Below are 21,256 nucleotides of genomic sequence, written 5' to 3'. Positions count from 1 at the left end.
CAATATTGTAACTCATCCCCTCTAAAAATTATTTTCTTTATTCAAATCAGTAATACTCAAATAATGCAGGTCCGGTTCAGGTTTGTTCGGTATCCAGAGCGGTTTTCAAAATATCCGAATAAGCAAAATCGGCGGGGCACGGAAACTTCTTAGAGGGCCACGGCGATTTTCACTTTAAATTTAATTTTTAAGGGTTATTGAAACAATATTAAATTATAGGTGCATTTCCACCACAATAATAAATGCACCTAAGTAAGTAAGTAAGTAAGTAAGAGAGGGGGCTCCATCCGTATACCCGCGCAAAGCCCATGCACTAGGCCAACAGAAAAAGGCCCATCGGCAGCCCCCAGAAACACCCAACAACCCTCATGTAGTTCGACACACAAGACCCCCTATCCAAACCAGTCAACCTACCTGGCGAAGTCCAAAAGCCGCGCAAGAGACATCTCGGAAAGGTCCCCCAGGTCATCGTAAAAAAAGTCCAAAGACACGCCTTCTCTTCCACATTAAAAACGGACAGGCACAGAAGACATGCTGTACATCCTCCACCTCCGCCACATCCCAACATCCACGACATACATCCCCAATCAGTGTGCAGAGATCAGCTCTATTATACCTCAGCAGTATCCTCGTCCTCCTTTCGTCCCTGATAGGCCATATTGCTCTGGTCACCCTACACTTGTGAGCCTCCGCCCACAAGACCCCGCTTCTCCTCCTACACTCACCTTCTATGACGGCAAGGTAAGCCCTCAGCGGCAGACGAACCGACGCGTCTACCACGTCATCATCTCCGCCAGCCCCATTACTTCGTATCCCGCTATGATCGGGAACCCAGCACATAGTCACCCTACACATAGTACAAAGCGCCCTAAGTGCCCCCCTGCATCGACCCACAAAAGGCGACGCAACCCAATAGGACACGAGGACCCCAATTGCCGCCCTATACTATCCACAAAAATTGCCAGCTCGCATCACCAAAATCTCTGCCTGGAAGACCTCACATCCATCAGGCAGCCTAATCGATAGCTTCATCCCTATCTCCTCGGAGAAGACCTCCGCTCCCGTACCATCCATGGTCCCAGAACCATCCGTTTAGATGGATAACCCTTCATGCGTGCATAACCCCCCCCCCCCCCATCCACAGTCCAATGCTCCCTTTGTGGAACCACAACCCCATAACCATACGCTGCGTCTTCTCCAACTTCCTCCTCTCTCTATCTCGAAGCACCGCTGGCCATCAGACCAATGCCCCATACGTCAGAATAGGCCTAACCACACACTCATACAACGCAGTGGTGTCCCTCCTTACCCTATTCTCTATGTTTTCCCTTCACAGCAGCTTACTATCCATAATCCCGCCCTGGTATCACGCACAACCCAGTCAAACCCAGTTCGACTCCCGCCATCCTAGGCAGGGCAAACCTGAGCACTTTCCTTTTCCTCGTGAACAACACCAGCTCCGTTTTTACGGGGTTCACAGAAAGACCGCATCTCCGCGTCCAGACAGCCATTCTATCCACACCCTCCTGCATTATTGCACTCAGTACTTCCGGGTATTTACCCGAGACTAAGATTGTCACATCATCCGCATTGGCAGTCACTCTACATCCACTATCACTCATGAGCCAACCCCCCCCCCCCCCCCTGAAGAGTGCCTCTCACCGAAAGCATCTTCACCTTACTTGAGCCCCACTCGGCCACCACCACCCTAGTAGTAAGCATTTGCCCTATCCATCTGATTATGCCCTCCTCTACTCCTACATTTTCGAGAGTCCCCACGATAGCCTCAACCTTTACATTATTGAAAGCACCCTCAACATCCAAGAAAGCAGCCAATGTATGCTCCTTGTACTGCAGAGACACCTCAACCTGCGTGACCACCGCGTGCTACGTCGTCTCCACAAATCTCCCTCTTCTGTAGGCATGCTGGTCATTTGAAAGATCCGACTCCCTTTCCTCATTCCTTATGTATTTTCCCACTAACCTCACCATAGGATATGCACCTAAAATGAATTGTAACAAAATCATCAAAATTTATTGTATAAGTTGTACAGAGTTGCAAATTGATTATATTACTTGGAGGGGGGCGGCACAAGCAAGAAATTTCGAATTATTTTTTAATATTTTGAAGGAAATGTTCATACTTTCAGAATAATGACCTACAGTTATCACTAGTCAGAATTGTTTCAATACGAATGTGGCCTTTGTTCAGATAAAATACAAATTTGTATTACGCAATTTAAAATTGAAAATTTCTTATACAAAATTTTAAGTTATACAATATTATAAATTATAACTTTAATTTTAAGTTTCTATATTTCATGTGTACATAACAAAATAAAATTTAGGGGTGGGAAAAAAACAAAACAAAATAACAAAGAAAAAAAAAAATTAAAATATGTGGTTGACTTTCAGAAAAGGAGTAAAATTCAAAGCTGAACTGAATGAAAATTTTTCACTTCTATAAATATATATAGAATACTTAGTAGTGAGAAAGTGTTAATTCCAGTTGATTCCAGAAGATTACCAAAAAGAAAATATTTATTCTTACTATTTCTATTTATTTACTTCTTTCTTTTTTTTTTTTTGGTGGTTCAAACGAGTACAAAATTTTCTTAAAATATTTTTTTAAGTCTTAACAGATTCTTCACTTTTACACCATTTTTATACAATCGTCTTTCCTCATGTATATGCTTTTAATATTGCATCAGCGTCCTAAAATAGCAAAATTCTTTTATCTCTTCTGCTTAGAAAAAAAAATGAAGAAATGCTATTTTTTTTTTCTGGAAAATGTCCTCTTTATTTATAGAAGACGAGAAAAAGAAAAAAAATTCAAAATTTTCTTACTTATCACTACTCCCTAACTTTTATAGTTTTTAAATTCGTTTTGCACTGTTTCACATTATACCCACCGCACTATATACACTACACTGATGAAGAAAAACAGAGCCGGATTATTATTGCAACACAATACAATATTTTAACGACATTTTTATTTATTTATTTTATTTTCTCTTTTATGAGGAGAAAAACCAATAATAAAGAGTTACAAATAAAGAATACAAAAAAAAAAATAAGGATATATAGTAGATTATAATGATAGCATTAACAGAGTAAAATAAAATAAAAAAAATATTCTGGAAAATATTAAAGTGGAATTTTATAAACAAATTCTAGAAATAGAGTGTGGAAAATTGCGATAAAATTACAACTAAAGTACAAAAATCAACAAACAAAATAAAAAAGAACAAGAAAATAGAAAACTTTACTAAAGCTAACAAAAAAAAAAAAGAAAAAATTACTATGAATGCAAGAGAAGAGAAATAAAAGTAAAGTAAGTGAAGAAAAACAGTGATTCTAAACAGGACAAAAAAATTAATAACAAATAGTTTTGGTGGTTTTTTGAAATTTTGCTTGAAGCATTTGAAATTTAAATTTCGAAGTATTTGAATAGCTATTAATTCGAAATTTAATAATGACAAAAATGAAATTTAATAATTATTATAAAATATATTTAGCCTAAAAGTAGGCAACATAAATTTAATTTTACCACAAAAATTACAGCGTAAATTAAGTAACAGAATGAAAATAATTTGCTACCAATCATTAATAAGGCCTACACTTGCATATGGTGCACCAATATCGTACAACATAAGTGCAAGTTTAATGGAAAAACTACGAAAGTTTGAAAGAAAATGCATAAGAGTCTGCACCGGAATATATAGAAAATCAGATACCGGTTATAAACATTACTATTCTAAAAAACACTTGTACAAAGAAGCAAACATAATCAGAATCGACAATTTTCTAGTAAAATTGATTCGAAATCATTATGATAAAGCACAAAACACCCCTGAAAATGATCTGATATCACATATATTTTACCACAATGGGGAGTACATTAGAAAGACGTTGCTTACAGGATTCATAGCCCCAAAGCATTTTGTCTTTTTAGACTAAAATGATTATATTCAGGGCCAAGGTCACATCCCCCTATTATATCACTATAATAAACGGGCTACGTGCAAGGCCATTGAATATAACCCAAATGACATAAACAGGGAAAATTTAAAATACAAAATGTCAACTTCAGATAAGGACAAATGTACACATAAAAAATATTGGTGGTTAGACAATAGTTAGTGATAGGAAAGTACTGTGTAGTAGTACAAATAGTTTTAATTAGAATGTAAGTTAGGTTGGGGTAGGTTAAGTTTTATTTTTCTTTACGAAATAATTATTGGTTTTTTATTCCCGGATTTTCCAATAAAGGATTACCATAATTACATCAACATAAAAATTTAGTTTTGAATTTAAGTGTTTTTAAAAAAAAATACAAGCTATAGAGCCGTTTTTGTAAACTTTTCTAGGCTAAGTCAAGTATAATTGTTTTAAGGACAAAATAAAGTTTAAAATAAAAAAAAAAAAAAAATTAGTGATATTAAAAATAAATTTATATTGCATACCTTTAGGCTAAATTAATTCATTAACAATTAAATAAGCATTTCAAATTTTCTTCTGCTTCTGATTAAATTACAATTTATTCAATTTATTCATTATAAATTTTATTAGAACTTTGTACTATGAAAATTTAACTAGCATATGCCGCTATTAATTTCGGCTTCATTACAAACATGTATTGAAAAATTACTTGTTATTTGAAAAATTCAGTTGTAAATACATGTGTTTGTAGGAAAAACTGTTAGAGAAAACTTCAATTAAATTTTTATTTTCAAAACTAAATTAAAAAAAAAAATATATTTTTAAAGTTTTGAAAATTTCTATTATTCCTTGTGCATCTCTGTAATTTTAAAATTAATATTCAATTAAATTAAATTTCGTCTGCAATTTAAAACAAATTACAATGAACACCATTCAATTGCCGTTGTTTTTAATTTACCATATAAAATAAATTGCAGCCTTACTCAGGGTGGCGCACAATAAATCCTTATACGTGATCACGATACACTATTGCTCCCGCTGTACAAATCTTTGCTTTAATTTTTCATTAATTTCATCATTTTAAGCCGTACGTCCATAAAATCTGAAGATAGCACTTTCTTTTTATATTTACTTGTAATTTTCATTTTTTTTTTTAATATTTCTAATGTACGAAACAAAAGAATTTTTGATGACGCTTAAGTGTGATGCTCTGATGTGAAAAGCACTTGAAAAACAAAAAAAACAAAGCAATGAGAAGAATTTGCAATGATTATATGTACTTTAAAATAGGAAAATAAGAATAATAATAAAAAAATATAGAAAATAAAAAGAAAATTACAACATGAAATCCTTTAAAATATAAATATTTTACAACAATAACAGCAACAGCAACAACAGCAACATTAACAAGTTAAATCAGAAAGGATAAAAGATTTGAGCATTAAAAATGCAGTCACTTAACACTATTTTTCAACTCTTATTATAATTTGCGCTTGTTTTTGTGCTTGTGCTCTCTTTCTTCTTATTTTTGTACATTTTAGATTAGATTGTTGCATATTTCAAATTTTATATAAAAATTTTATAATTATAATATTCATTTATAATGTAAAATGAACAAAAATGAGAACTTTTTTAAGTATTTTACACATCTTATTCTTATCTTTTAATATTCAGACTACAGGAAAAAATTAATTCAAATCGTTTATAAATTTGAGAAATTTCCAAATTTATGATTTTAAATAGAAATATGATATGATTATACTAAATATCTTAAATATAAATTGAATAAATAAAATGAATGCGAATTCATTTCACAAAATAACCACATTTAAAATGATTCTTTCACATTTTAGCCAGATTCGTTAAATCGAAGCTTTGTTAAATTTCAATTATTTATGAAAAGGAGCAGTTCATTTGCAATTTGCTAATCCAATAGCTACTATGTTATTCCAAAGATTTGTTTAAATACTGTCAAATTAGTTTTCGAACTGCATAAGCTCTTTAGTTTGTAAGTAATGATTTTATGCTTAAAAAACAAGTTCTTACAGAAGCTTTTAACGTTCTTGCAATAAAAATGAATATATAGGTCTTCTTCTTTGCCTTACAGCCCGGCCCTGGTGTGATTGATTTTTAATAGAGACACAAGTAGCCCATATATTATACAAAATATTTATTCAATGTGTTGTTACGCTGAAAGCTATTTTAACACCAAATACAAGTTGACATTATTAATTTTTTTATAATTCATCAATACGACTTTGATCTATAATCTATTTTTAATAAAACAAAAGCAAAAAGGAGCCAAATTTAGAATTGTTTTTAGTATGAATTTTTCTATGATAAACTTGTTTTCCGTTTTTCAGTTTTCCATTCCATTTAAATTGATCTAATCAAATTATTGTGAAAACAAAAAATAGGAATTAAAAAAAAAATTTTTTTTAGCGTCTACGTTACCGGTTTGCCGGCAAATAATTTTTGCCTTTTTTTTTAATACATGAAAAAGACTTGTTTTATTTAGGTTATTGACCTTCATTTTGGATGGAACAATATGAAAAACTAATTTATTGCAAATTTTTAATGCGTGCCACAACACTGCATTCATTTAATTTCGAAAAAATATTTTTATTTTTTTTTCAATACTGCATTATTTTATGAGAAAATATTTTATAAATCAGGTGAATACATCTAGAAATTGGAAAAAACTAGAAATAGTGTTTGTTAGTTCAATAACATCAGAGTACAAAATTTATTTTTAATTAATTATGAAAAAATAAAAAATTGCATACCTTCAGGGGCAATAAAATTTTTTCACTTTATTTTTAAACTTTACCACTTGAATGTCGAATAGAATTTGGGAGATTTCGAATTTAATTATTTTTGGTTTTGTTAAAGTTCATTAGACTCTATTTTAGAGAGCACAAACAAAAATACTAAAATAAAAAGTTCAAAAGTGTCAAATATTTCAAATATAGTGTTTAAATTTTTAATATTATTTATTTATGTATGTGTACAGTTTGATTATTATTTATAAGTCTTTTGATTCTCATTAATTTTCTTTTAAATTTAAAAGCAAAAAATTGTTTTTCATATTTTTATTTTTCTCTTAAATTTTCTACCCTTTTATATATATATATATATATATATATATGTAACTAGTATTTCACTTTTCTTTTTTAATTATTTAAAAGTTGAAAGCTAGTAAATAAATGCAGTACATAAGAAGTGCATTATTGTATGTATGTATATGTAGAAATTTCATATATGTAATAATACAAAAAAAAAAAATTAAGTACATGTGCATCTAACTCATTTCCTCTTCAGTTATACATCGTGCATACTATACTAATGCACAATCTAGAAAGTTTTCTACACTTAAGAAATGCAACAATTTTTTTTCTTTTTTGTTTTTTTTTTGCAAATTATTTTATTCATATATTATATTGAATATGCGGCAGGTATATGTAAAATTTATAAAATTGTGAGCCAGAGTATTTTGTGTGAGCCAGAGTAATTAAGATTACAATTGGATACACTGGTTACAATATTGCGTCATTGAAAACTTGAACTGCATAGAAAATATTTATTAAAAATTTCAATCAAATTCCAAATGGAAATTTGTTTAGTATATTGTGATTTGTTCGGAAATTGTCTTGTGCACCGTGGATTAGTTTATAGCAAATTTCAAGTATAATCAAATTTAATGTACCATTTCTATTCAAAAGTAGTACAATTGAAAAAATTAAAAAAAAGCTTCAGAAAATATAAAAAATTTTTAGTGTGAACTTTGAAAGTTGACAAGTTCATGACTTTTGGATTATTATTTGAATTGAATGAATTTGAATACCTCTATAGTTCATCGTTAATGCTATCTTCATTAGGAGGTATTATATGTTAAAATAGCTAGATTCCAGAACATTTTCAAAAGTTTTGACGGCCCATATATAACAAGTATGAGTATTTAATGTCCGTCCCACTCCACCTGCAACAAGTTTCATATCTCTGAAATAAGGGTATATATGTGTTACTAATATAATATAAAAAAAAAATTTCTTTTTACTTATGTAAGGATTTTTAAGTATACTTAAGTACCGTAATCTTAATGGTAAAGGATTGTATACAATATTTTTTTTTTTTATTGAAAGTGTTGAAGCGTACGTACATATGTATTCATGATATATATATCGTATATAAAACATTTCTTTATCGAATATTTTAGTAAATGGCATTTTGAATTATTAGTTCGTATATAAAAATATTATAGAAGAAATGTGTCCATTTAACAACTGAATCATCAATGTCAGTTAGTCATTTGAAAATATCGTACATTTTTTATTTAAGATAAAATCCATATACCCATATATATCAATTTTGCTATATGCATATATATCATCATATATATCATCATACACACATATTACACATATATATCATAATTTTTACATACATATATATATTTGTATGCAAAAATGAGTTGAAAAATTAGATTTGAAACAAGAAAATTTGCTTAAGAAAAAAAGGGTCGCTATAGAATTTTATAATATAATAGTATATAATATATAATATAACATTATAATATAATATATACTAGGGAACACAATTTTATAATATATACTAGATGAAACTAAAGAATATTTAAAAATAAATATGAGAATAAAAAGAATTAGAGAAAAGAAAAAAAATTTATAATTTAAGAAAAGAATTATTGCACTACAGTAGAAACCACTTGATTACCTTGATAAAATAATGTTCTTGTTCAGTAAACCGAGATTGAACTGTGATATATTTATTCCCATTTATCATTACGCTACTGTTTTTGTTTTTGTATTTAGTTCTAAGGGTTATTAAAGGTTGTCTCAGTTTCATTGATTCTTCACTATAGAATAGGCACAGTTATTCACAATAAAATTTTTATTGTAGTGCAAATCTTGTACATGTTTCCATTGTGATTGAAGCGAATACAATCCATTGTTGTAGTTCGTATTAAATTAATGTCCATAAATTAACCTTAGTATTTAAAAGAGCGTTATTTGCTTGATGATCGTTTCATTTAATAATGAACTATGATTTTAGTACACAAATTATTCATACAGCAAATTGTTGCTGTAATTAACAAATGAGGCATTAACTTTTATTATTCATTCATAAATAATATTTCACTAATTATTTTAAAATTCAAAAATTCGAAATAATCATCAAATTTTTGCAAAAAAAAAAAAAAATTCTATACTTTTAAATTTTAATCTCTAGGAATTTAATTGCTTCATTTAATATTTTTGTCGGTAAAAGGTGGTTTTTATTTTTTGTTGTTAATTTGGGTACGGCATTTCTTTTCCACAATTTCATATCATTTATTTTTATAGTTTATAATGATCTTACATCCCTAATTTTTAGTAATATTCCAGTTAAATTTTATATTAAGCATTTATGTAATTATTGTGGTTAAAAAAAATTAAAATAGAAAATATTTAAGTTCCAGATGTCGATGAGGAAATAGAATCCAGGTACTGAAAAGCATATAATGTACTAAGTCTTATATCCTTATACAAATACTAATGTAAATATACTATTTACCTTTATAAAGAGATGGGTATAATTATACGTACATACACGAATTTAAGAAGCAAAGCATAAGAAATAAAAATAAAAAAAAAATGAAAAACCACACTCTTAAAGAAATGAACGCATTGCAATTTAACTTTCGGTTAAAAAAAAATTTTTTTTTATTTCTACAATCTACGGTTGACTGCTAATGATGGTTAGGTTCTGTTTTATACTCTTAGATTTTTTCTTTTTATGAAAACTCATTCCAGGCTTCAGTAATTTTAAAAGAAAAATTTTATGCTGGATTGTATCCAAAGATAAAAATACATTTTGAAAGATATTGAAAATTATACGAGAAATGATTAACATAAAGGAAAAGAGCAAGAAAGAGAGAGAGAGAGAATGAGAAGAACGAAGTGCTGTCTTTTCGTTTCCTTCGTAATTCCATTCTATTCGGTGTTTTTCTCTACTTATTTTTGATACTTTTAGCAATACAAATCCTTATTTCTATCCTTTTAATAAAAAAAAAATACTTATAATAGTAAATGGAAAAAGAAAGTGTAATTAAAAGCTTAAAGCAACAAAACCAAAGACAAAAAAAAAGGAGTAAGTAAAACTTTAGGAAAGGAAATTATAAAAAAAAAAACGAAAAAACAAAAATTGTACAGTAATAATTCATTTTGAGGCTAAAATAAAAAAGTAAATAGGAAAACAGAGAACCGAAGGATCATAGAAATGAAATGAAAGTGTAGATAAAAAAAAGGATACTTTTGTATTTTTTTTTTTTTTTTTGGTTCTTAAAGGCAAAGATAAACAAAAGGAGAAAAAAAAACCCAAAGCAATCGTACACATTTAAGAAATGAAAATTATTAATTATGGCAAAGGAGACAAAGAAAAAGTCAAAATAATTTGATATGAAAACTTTAATTTTACAAAATAAATAATTTTAAAATGAAAAAAAAACTCATACTCCTACTCGATAACTATGAATTTCAGTCAGAGACAGCATTAATCACTGCCAAACATGTTTATAATCACGGGTCTTATCACGGGTAATGGAAATTTTATTTATTGTGTGCTTATGGAACAAACCAATATTGATGATTATAGATTGCAAATTGAAGTCACCGCTACCTAAAAGATCTATTGAACTCAAACGCCTTTCCTCCTATGTGTCCTGTGAGTTGCCTAGGACACCCTCTCGAGACCCACATTTTTAATGAATTCGAGGAACATTTGTTTCTTAAGTCTGCTGTGTCCCGTCAGGAAACCCGAATGCTCCGAACTCTTGTTTTTTCCTCTTCTACTTAACAACTCGCGGAATTTGCTTGGTCCAATCCCGCTAAAGAACAACAGTGAAACATAACAGGAATAGCCACCGCTTCGCTAGCAAATTTTTTTTCCAGTTTAAGGTTTCCTGCCACCCAGTACAATGCGATCCGATTATCCTGACCTTGCTGGTGGAGCTATCTGAGACAGTCTCCCGCTATACGGCAGAAAATTTGAGAAGAATCCAGAGCCCTTGTGGCTGTCCGACTATTGTCGACTAATCAGACATTATTGCTATATATCGCACCCGTACTAACCCCCATCTAGGTCAAACTGGGAATACCTTTGATTGCGAAATATTTGGTTCTTGATTCCAATATCGCAGCACTCGTACCGGTAAAATTATGATTGCAGATTTGCAGATTTGCAAATTTTAAGGGATCCGAGTGGGACAGGAGTAACCCTCCAAGCCACCGCAGCCATTCTTGACTTATTGTAGCCTCCCCACGCTCCCGCCTATAATATCCCCGTCCCAACCACAAAGCCGGAGATATCTCAGTCGCAGAAAATGTGCACGTCGGTCTCATCGCCACCCCCACAAAATCTGCACAGAGGGAAGCCCGACTTCCGCAGCCTACGCAGGTGGTATTTCACTGGGCAGTGTCCCGTGAAGAAATTCGCAATAGTGCGAACCCGGCTCCTGCTCATCCCCAGCAACTCTGCGGTGAATCCGCTGGAGTGATTATTGCATGTTATGGATATCCATCCGTCTCTTTGCAACGCTGCAGTGAATTGTGGATGATAATCCACAACTTTATTAATTTAATATTTTGATTTTCTCCATCTGGACTTCGGATAGCCTTTCCTCTGGATGCAGTTTATGAGTGATGGCCACCTTGACCTGTGCTACTGCATCTCGATAAGAAGTCATTTTCGGGTTTTGTTGAGGAATGTTCCCAGGGACCTTTCCCTCAACAATGCCCTTCATCGACCTCTTTTTTTAAGGGTCCTGCATCAGGGGTGTAGCTTTCTGACCTTCTCTTCTTCTGGGTATGGTCGGCCACAACACCCGATCCGCAGGCCCTCAGCTCTTCTAGCCTTTCCTTTTCATATATGCGAGCTTCCTCTGGGAACATGCCATCTCTAATATAAGCCGCGATACGCCGCTTGGATGCATATATTTCTAATTGTAACATATATTTCTTTATGTGCGTGTGGATTCAGAGTAAAGTGAATGTAATTTTCATAATAAATTCGATCAACGATTAAAGACATTTTCAAATTAAAATCAACAAAAACTTATCTAGCTCCGCATGATACTAGAAGATTTTCGCCTTCTAGTTGTAACATATATCTTCTTATGTGCGTGATAGCGGAGGTTTAGTCGAGCATAATTCACACACTCAATTTGACCAACAATTAAAAAGACTTCTATATTAAAATTAAACTAACCTTGTACGGATTGAGCACTGTTATTGCTAGTTTCCATTTCGAAGAAAACTTATTATAAAAATTTTGATTTCCGTAAAATCACCACTAATTACAATAATAAAAATTCAAATTTAATATTTAATGACGAAAAGATGAATGAAAATATTTTCGAATTTTTAAAAAAAAATAAAAGCTCCCTTTTTTCTTCTTCAAATTTATTTTAATGACATGAATATTTTATTTTCTGATCAATTCAATTGAATTTTAAATGTTATAAAAATTTATACAGAAAAAAAATAGAATAAATTTTACCCACTTTAATTTTTTTTTTTCGAAAAAAATTACCTTATTCTGAATTCTAAAATAATTGGTGGAGTGACTAAAATAAAATATTTTTCTGTTATACAAATATATAATTTATATGATATACATGAACAAATTATTCAATTATGGTGTATACATGAATTAATTTTAAATTTTTAATTTTTTTATTTATATTTTCTAGGACAGTAAATTACGTCAAATTGCAACAATTGGATCACAGGATACACTTGAAGACAAAACGGTTTCAGTGTGTTTTGGTAGTGATTTTGTTAACATGAATTTTATAAATTTTTGTTGTATGAGCAAGGATATTGCACAGGTAAATATTAAATTTTTGTAATATATCAATTGATATATATAACAGTTATAAAACATAATGATATTTTAATATTAATATTGAAATTTGTGTATATATTTTTTGTATAGGTATAGAAATATTTCATATATATAGTTATAAGGAAATTAGTTTATTATAAATTTCAAGAAAATATAACAGTTAAATAATAATTGTATGTTAAAATTTACGGTTATGTATGACAATAGTGAATTGTTATCATATTTAATAATAATTTAAATGCATTACTGTTATATTACACCGAGGGAAATTTTCGATAAATGAGTGTAATGATTATAATATAGAAATTTCACTTCAAAATAGTATAAATTGGGAGTATAACAAAATAGTATAACAAAATTACTGTTGCAGATGTTACTCACTTGTAAAATTTATTAATGCTATGACAATAGTAGTACTGTCTTTATTTGGTTTTCATGGTTCAAATACCTCATATTCATAATTTCAATTATCTTACTTTTTCAAAGCGGTTGCAGTTGCCTGCCACAAAATTTCGAATTTAATTTCCACATTAATTCCATAGATTTTTTTTTTTGAAAACAAATTTTTGTAATTAGAATTTTTCACATTTCAGCTACCTTTTTAATAATTATATAATGATTTGTATACCATAAGGATTTCAATTTTCATCAGAATCAATTGAATTTATAATTTTCTCTATTATTTATTTGCTATAACATAGGATATAGCTAGATATACGATCAATAATTTCAATTAAAAAAAAATTTTATTCAAATCATTTGCATTTTCGAAAAAACCAAAAAAAAAAAAAAAATCATTTCTGTATTCTATATAGATTTGTCTCCAGTTGATCATTTTTTAATCATTTTCAAAATGTCCAAAAAGGAAATGAAACAAATTAAATTTTGTTTTGTCCTTGAGAGAAAAAAATTCGATAATGGTTAGAAAATATCAATTTAATAAATTTTCCATTTTTTTTTCTCTATATTTCATAATTTATTCAATTTTTTTTTGCTCTTCATTTTGTTTTTCTCATGTAATTGCTCGAGACACAAAATTCAATTTAAAAATTCATTAGAAATTTTAATTTGCAAATTAAGATTTTCCTGCTCTAAAATTGTATTATGCAATCATTTATGTGTGTTTATCTATGTATATAAAGAACTAAGTAACTATGTGATTTTAAAATCTTGACAACAATAGTGTAAACAGACACAATTGAAAGAAAAAAAAACAGTAAGTGTAAAATCCTAAATTAAAATAATGTGGTAAACAGGCAGAGTATATGTACTTGTTTGGAGAAACCAAAAAAAAAAAACAAGAAAAAAATTAGCGAAGAACAACGTTATCACCATTAGCACCGTTTCGCCTTGCCTTATCTGATTTAATTTCTTTTTTTTTTTCCATTTTCATTTTCATATTTGTTTGTCGTTTTTCTTGGCATTTTAATACCATAGTCCATTAAATGTACCGGAAAATATTTATATAAGACTACCAGATTATCCAAATTATTTTTAAAATGGTTGAATTTTAAGTTTCATAGGAGCAATTCTTGAAAATTAATAAATATTTTTGGAGTGAAACGGAGCGAAACGGAGTATAATTTATACCAAATTGTATATGACAAGTACAGGACTTGAATTTATTACTCTGTACTGAAATACAACTTGGAAAATCGTTTTGTAATTAGATTTGTGATCAGTTCCGTAATTTTGGCATACAATTTTTGATCTAGACTTACAGTTGCCGATATAGTTCACAGAATTTGTTTAATTTGATTTGATTTTGAAAGAAGTTCTAACGTTGTTAACATCATTGAATTTTGTTTGATGGCAAAAAACAAATAATAGAACGCATCCCAACTCTGTTAGGTTTCAATATTTAATTTCGATTTTAGACATCAGCATGTTATTTTTTAAAGGGAACACCTTAGTTTTTATAGAGAGAAAAAATAATTTCAACTGCTTGTGATATCCAAAATCATATATGAACTCTAACATTCTTCATTTTTGTCTGTTCTTTTCTTTTATAATAATAGGGTAACTCTATTAATTTTCATAAACTAACGTGGTTTGTTCCTAATATGTACGGTTCATTTATATACAAGGTAAGGAAAAATTTCTAGCTTATAATGAGCAAAAGAGATATGCAATCAAATAAAAAGGACCCGGGTAACTTCTATTTATTTTCTTTTTTTTTTTTTCTTATTCAATTACATTTTGTTTTGTCCTTTTCTTTTCCTATATATATAATATATTAAAAATTATTTTTACATATCTGATGAATTATGGTTTATTTTTCATTTAATTTTCATAATCATGCAAATACAAATTAATTTTGGACTTTTCCGTAAAAAGTGACGACAAACTCATTTAAACTTAATTATGATTATATCAAATGAATGAATTAATAAATTAAGTCTGTAATTATAGAAAAAAAAAATTTATTCAAGTTGATTAAATGAAATTTCCATTTTCTAGAATGCAATGGTCACTATCCCTGTTGACCTTTGTTTAAGACAGTAAAATGGTATGCAAAACTCCCAGAGGAGAGACGTTTTATTAATCAAATAAATTTTTCAATTAATTTCTAAATTAGTATAGCAGATCATCGATTTCATGTTTTATTCTATACTATTTAGCTCATTATTTTACTTTAATTGTAGCACACACTGAAATACATTCCTAACTTAAAATTCACTTGAATATTTTTTCTAATTTTTGCAAATAATTATGTTTTACTTTTGTGGTTGCAAAAATCTAATCAACTTGACAGAATAAATTTATGTGGAAAAGCGTTAACTATATAGGTGAAAACTTCAAGTTTTATAAGATTTTTAAAAAATGTTCTGGAAGCATAGAAATTGAAAGCCGTCGTTCCCTAGAGAATAAACAGACTGAATTACTTAAAACTAAAGCCTGTTATTTTATTATATTCTACAGTAGTTGTCGGCAGAGTGCGGTCTATTCAATTTCAAAATGCCGCCCATCTATTAAAATTTTTCAAAAAATTTTCAAGAATTCAATTATAAATAATAGACATAGGTACATCAAATTCCATAAAAAATTTATTATCTGTCAAAAGAAAACAATCAACAAAGTCAGTTGAAAATGTCATTTCTTTTTTGTAAGTAAGTAATGGAAGAAATTCGACTGGCTCATACTCTTACTCGCATATTACATATTTTCCCATCATAACCCACAAAAAATGCCGACTATTGCTTGACTTTATTTTTACTTACAATTTTCTAGATAACCTACTTACTTCAAATATGACTTTTCTATCACATTATTATTTATACAATCAGTTTACGCTCGATGATAGTTACTCTTTAGTTTCTTTATCAAATGCACGGAATATATTCATTTATAATGCCACACATACAACATATATTTTAAATAATAATTACCTTCACAGACATTTCTAATTAAAAGGACATTATCAGTTGTTCCTTCTTTCTGTTTCAAAATTTTCTTCAATTTTTTTTTTTTGTATTATATAAAGCTTTGCAAACAAACACATTAAAATGTAAAAAAAATAATAAGTTATTCCTAGATATATATATATAAATATATATATACATATATAAATATATATATTTATATATATATTAATGCATATATTTGTACATCTCAACAGATTACCTACATCTCAATTAAGAACTCATTAAAATATTTAACTTCCATAATGTAACAAAGATCCTTTTTTGCAATCTATTAGAACTAAAAGTTGAAATATAGTTAAAATGTTTAAGTACATATTCATTATATACTTATATATACAATATCCATGAACTTAAGGATGTGGGAATAATTTTATAGTTGATGAAGGGAGAGCAACGAACTGTAAAAATTGCAAGAAAAAAAATATAGAACCTAAGAGAAGGAAACCCACATGAAGTCTTTGAATTTAAATTGCAAATAATTACACCACTATTATTATTATTCGCGATGATGATTCTGATGATGATGATGATGATTATTATTATTATAATGATGATGGTGTTTGTTAGTGGTAAAAAAAAACAGAAATAGAAATAAAAAAAGAAGAGATCTTATACCGTTGTAAAGAAGAAAAAAATTAACTTAATTTTTCTAACATTTACAGTGAAAAAAAAAAAACAAAAACAAAAACAGCGTGCAATCACGTATTTAAAACTAATTAGCGAAATAGAAAATACCAAAAAAAAAAAAAAGAGAAGAGAAAAGTTTTCCTTTCCTTTTTAAAAGTCATTTCATGTAACCAAATACTTTTTCTCTTATGAGCTTCTATATAGTAGAATGCCTTGATGCTCTTAGTTTTTTCTAAAAAAAAAAAAAACATTAAATGTCACCATTTCAATTATGAAAATACCTACCACATTTACACATATATAAATGCTAGCATTCCTAATTTTATTTTTCTAAACTACGTGAATACCACATATACTAATGGAAACAAGAAAAGTTGAGGAAATGTGACTTTAGTACATTATCCTGTATTAACTATCATGGGATACAAGTAAAAATCAATATTAAATTGCAGCCAACAGCATCAAAAAAGAACAACAGTCCGGGTATTTCTTTAATAAATGAAATAATACCAACATTTGTAGCAGTTAATTACATAGTGGGGGTAATTACCAGTGATTTGCTACCCCTAGAATGGAGGACAATAAATATTTTTATGGCAGCGGACACGAGAATATAGACTGTATGGAAATAATATTAAAGAAATTATTAGGTAGAGTTTTGACCAGATATATTAGCACTCGAGCCTCGATATATTTATATCTCCAAGGATCTAAACCCAACGATACGGCTCAAGACTTCTGTGATATCGATAATTTAATCACTTAAACAAAAAAACTTTTTAAATCATTAGAGTTCTTCTCGAAAGTGCAAAAACTTTGTTACAATCCGGTTGATAATTGACGTGAGACGTAATACGAATGACTAACGATGTGTTCGAACCTCACATTATGTGCGTAAACAACTATTTTGCGGTCGATTAACACAATGTTTTTTGGGTTTTAAATTAGAATATGTGCTTTAATTTTATTTTATAAATGCACAGGCATATTTGAATTCTTTGGATGCGTACATAAAATTTTAGTGTCAAATGAATCAAAAACCTTTTCGACGAATAGAAGTTTTGTGCGCTTCTTAATTTGCTTACCGTCATTGGAACCAAAATGTAATTAGAATATTTTTTTTGTAGTGGGAACTTGTATTTCACTCATTCGGATCTTTTTTTTTTTTTTTGAAAGTCGAAAAATTTCTGAATTTATTTAGATTATTACGTGACACATGTATCGTTTGTGTTTTATGTAAAAACTATAATTTACTTTTGAATCATGACAATTTTCCTAATTACGTTTTTTGTAAAATTTTATTTTTGTATTTACAATATACTTTTTGGTGAGTAAAACCAGATTTTCTGTGAAACCTTATTGAAAATCAAAAATCTTTAACAAAATATAAATAAATAATAGAAAGAGAAATATAAATAACAAATAGAAAGTGGGAATTCTTATAATACTTCCGAAGAAAGGAAATCTTCAAGAATCCAAGAAATAAAAGAGTATCACTCTTTTCAAAACGATAAGTACTGGCGTTGACTGCAATGAACAGGATCGTAAAGAGAAGTTTTCAGAAAAGAAGAAACCGGATTCCGTAAGAACAGAGGCTGTATAGACACTCGAACATACTCAGAATTACCATACAACAATTTAATCAATGGAATAGTCCGCTTTACTGTCATTTGGTCGGTTTCAATCGACCATCCGACAAAATTACACATAAAACCATCTGGAACGCATTAGACTATAAGCGGACGTTCGCGAAAAATTGTAAACATCATCAAAGGCATGTACGAGAATACGGGTTCCAGAAAACACATATGCGAAAATACAGACCAAAATACACATCCTGGAAAGAGAGGCTGCGGAAGTCGGTCTTAAGATCAACACCAACAAAAGTAAATGTCTATATACCTGTTCAATAAGAAGACAGCCAAATTAAGCGGATGTCACAATTCGTCTGGTAGGCGGTGATGGAATGAAACATAGAAGAGGTAGTCAAAAGGAAGAAGACCTTTGACCGGTTATGACCTTCACGGAAGTCGTACGTACTGGTCCGGAGCAATAGTAAACGAATGCGAGCCAGAAATCTATAAACCTGGTCGGCAAGTGTAGATGACTGAGACACACGTTACGAAAGCCGAATAATACGATAGCCAGGCAGACATTAAATTAAAACAAACAGGGAAAAATTAAGGTGGATAGACCTCTTAAACTGTGTGTGGCGAGCATGAATCACTTGGAAGGAGGCCGAATTAAATGGAAAATGCTGATCAAAAATAGAGTTATAGCCGAAAACAGAGTGTGACTCAAAGCATTTGCCTAAGTTCCACGTTCTCACCGAAAATGAGTGAAGGTGAACAAAAAACAAGACACAAAGTAATTTCTAAAATATCCAAATATTTAATTAAATACTTTAAAAAAAAAACAAAAACCAATCAAAAAATTTTCATCTATATTTTAAAAACACTTATGCACACGCACATTTATGCTTATGTTTCAAATTAGAAACGTATCATATGTTATTTTTAATTCAAAAGAATCAAAAATTAATTAAAAAAGGATTTAAATGAAAATGAAAAAAAGAAAAAATAAATTGTACCTTTATTTTGTCAAAATAATTGCACAAAAAAAATTTTGTTATGAAAATTTTGCATATTGTTGAAATTTTGAAATGAAATATTGCTATCCTTATACGGTTGTATATATGTTGGTGAGTAGAGAAATAACTTACTGTAATGACTGAAATATAGATTTTGTGGGTATAATGCTTTAAAATAAATTAGAGCTGTACAGTTTTTATGCTATAATACTACCAAATTCTAGTTGTTCACTTGCTTAAAGTAGTTAATTCATACCACATTGAATTGGCACTTTAATCAATGCAAGTGTATGATGCTACCACTTCTTCACGAAGACCGATAGTCACTGTTTCTTCAACTGGTGGCAAGATATTAAAATAAGACCGAGTCTGTTATTTTAAGAAGATTGTATAGATGTATTAATGATTTTTTGCTGAGCAGTGAATTACAAAGCTCGGCATTCACAGAAGTTGTGAAGAAGCATCTCATTTTTTATCTGAACAACATTTTCAATATTTATACTAAATGTTATTAAGTAAAAATTTAAGTTCTTAATCTGAAAAACTCAATGGAATTGTGCTGTTTTGCCAGCTTCGAACATATTCCTGTGAATTTTTTGTGTTATTGCAAACTAAAACAAGAATATCAAGTATTTTTTTCTTAAAATATAAATTTATCTTGTAATAAAAATATTATTATTTTTTTCTTCTTTAAAAAATAAAATATTTCGAATGTTTGTGATTGGAATTGTAGAAATTAGTTTCTTATGTAGCATACATGTTATCGTGTATGTATGTGTATTACCAAAATATTTGAATATTCCACATTTTGCTAAATATTATGCTACATAAATATTGTGCTTTTTAAAACTCAAATATGGATTAAATAATATTTTCTTTTATGCTGAAATGTCATTATCTTACATTGAATAACATTGGAGATATTTTATATTTATGATAGACAGGTTGACTCAGAATAATATGAGCACAATATTATATAACATACACGTACATCAATTAGCTTCAAGAAATCCAAAAATAGATTAAACAAGAGAATGAAAACAAGAGTAAAATAATTCTTTCGAAATACGCTTACTATTCATGAAAATGCTTGAAATACAAAATTTGAACCACACCTTACACACCTCATTTTCAAGCCATTGAATAGAACTTTTTAAAATTTTAAATTTATTTGTGTTAAAACACCTCCCATTTTGATTGATCTAGACAAGTAAATATATGATCAAATATTCTGAATTTTTCTATATGCTTATACTGAATAATGATTATAATATTGTACTCATTACTAAATCACCCTGTTTAAATAGTATAGAAATTAAATATTGTACTTATTCTTAAAAATCTTCATACATATATCTCTTTTGGATTACATTTCATATCTAAAATTAGAAGTTATATGTGTATATTCATAATCGATGTATAAATGTATATATACATATTTATAGTAACCCAAAAATATCAAAAGGATTTTAGTAAATCTTGTATATGATCTTATTGAGTTGACATGTAACAAACAATTCAACATCTCCTTTAATGTTGATATCATAGTATCAATTTTTTTTATATCCTCTATGACAAATGTTCTAGTAAAATAAGTAAAATATTGTAGAAGAAAAAAACAAGTAGAAGAAATAATAAAAGAGAAAAGTTCAAATATAATGTGAACACATTACTTTTTACAATGATCATTTAATTTCAATTATAAAGAAGAAATAAGAAACATGTTTAAAATTACAATATTATATGGTATATAACACACACACAGTCATGT

General features: G+C 29.0%; 1 protein-coding gene across 3 annotated transcripts in view; it reads left to right on the top strand.

The window, feature by feature from the left end:
* Nucleotides 1-21,256, top strand: part of LOC129608336 (1-phosphatidylinositol 4,5-bisphosphate phosphodiesterase classes I and II) — a 285,565-nt gene that overhangs the window by 195,732 nt on the left and 68,577 nt on the right. For all 3 annotated transcript variants that reach the window (XM_055519797.1, XM_055519798.1, XM_055519796.1), the window contains one exon: nucleotides 12,689-12,826. In XM_055519797.1, the coding sequence (XP_055375772.1) occupies nucleotides 12,689-12,826 (138 nt within the window). The remainder of the gene's footprint in view (nucleotides 1-12,688; nucleotides 12,827-21,256) is intronic.

Source organism: Condylostylus longicornis, unplaced genomic scaffold (genome assembly GCF_029603195.1).
Source record: "Condylostylus longicornis isolate FDR11 unplaced genomic scaffold, ASM2960319v2 ptg000031l, whole genome shotgun sequence".
Taxonomy (NCBI): domain Eukaryota; kingdom Metazoa; phylum Arthropoda; class Insecta; order Diptera; family Dolichopodidae; genus Condylostylus; species Condylostylus longicornis.
This window is presented reverse-complemented; position numbering and strand designations above follow the sequence as displayed.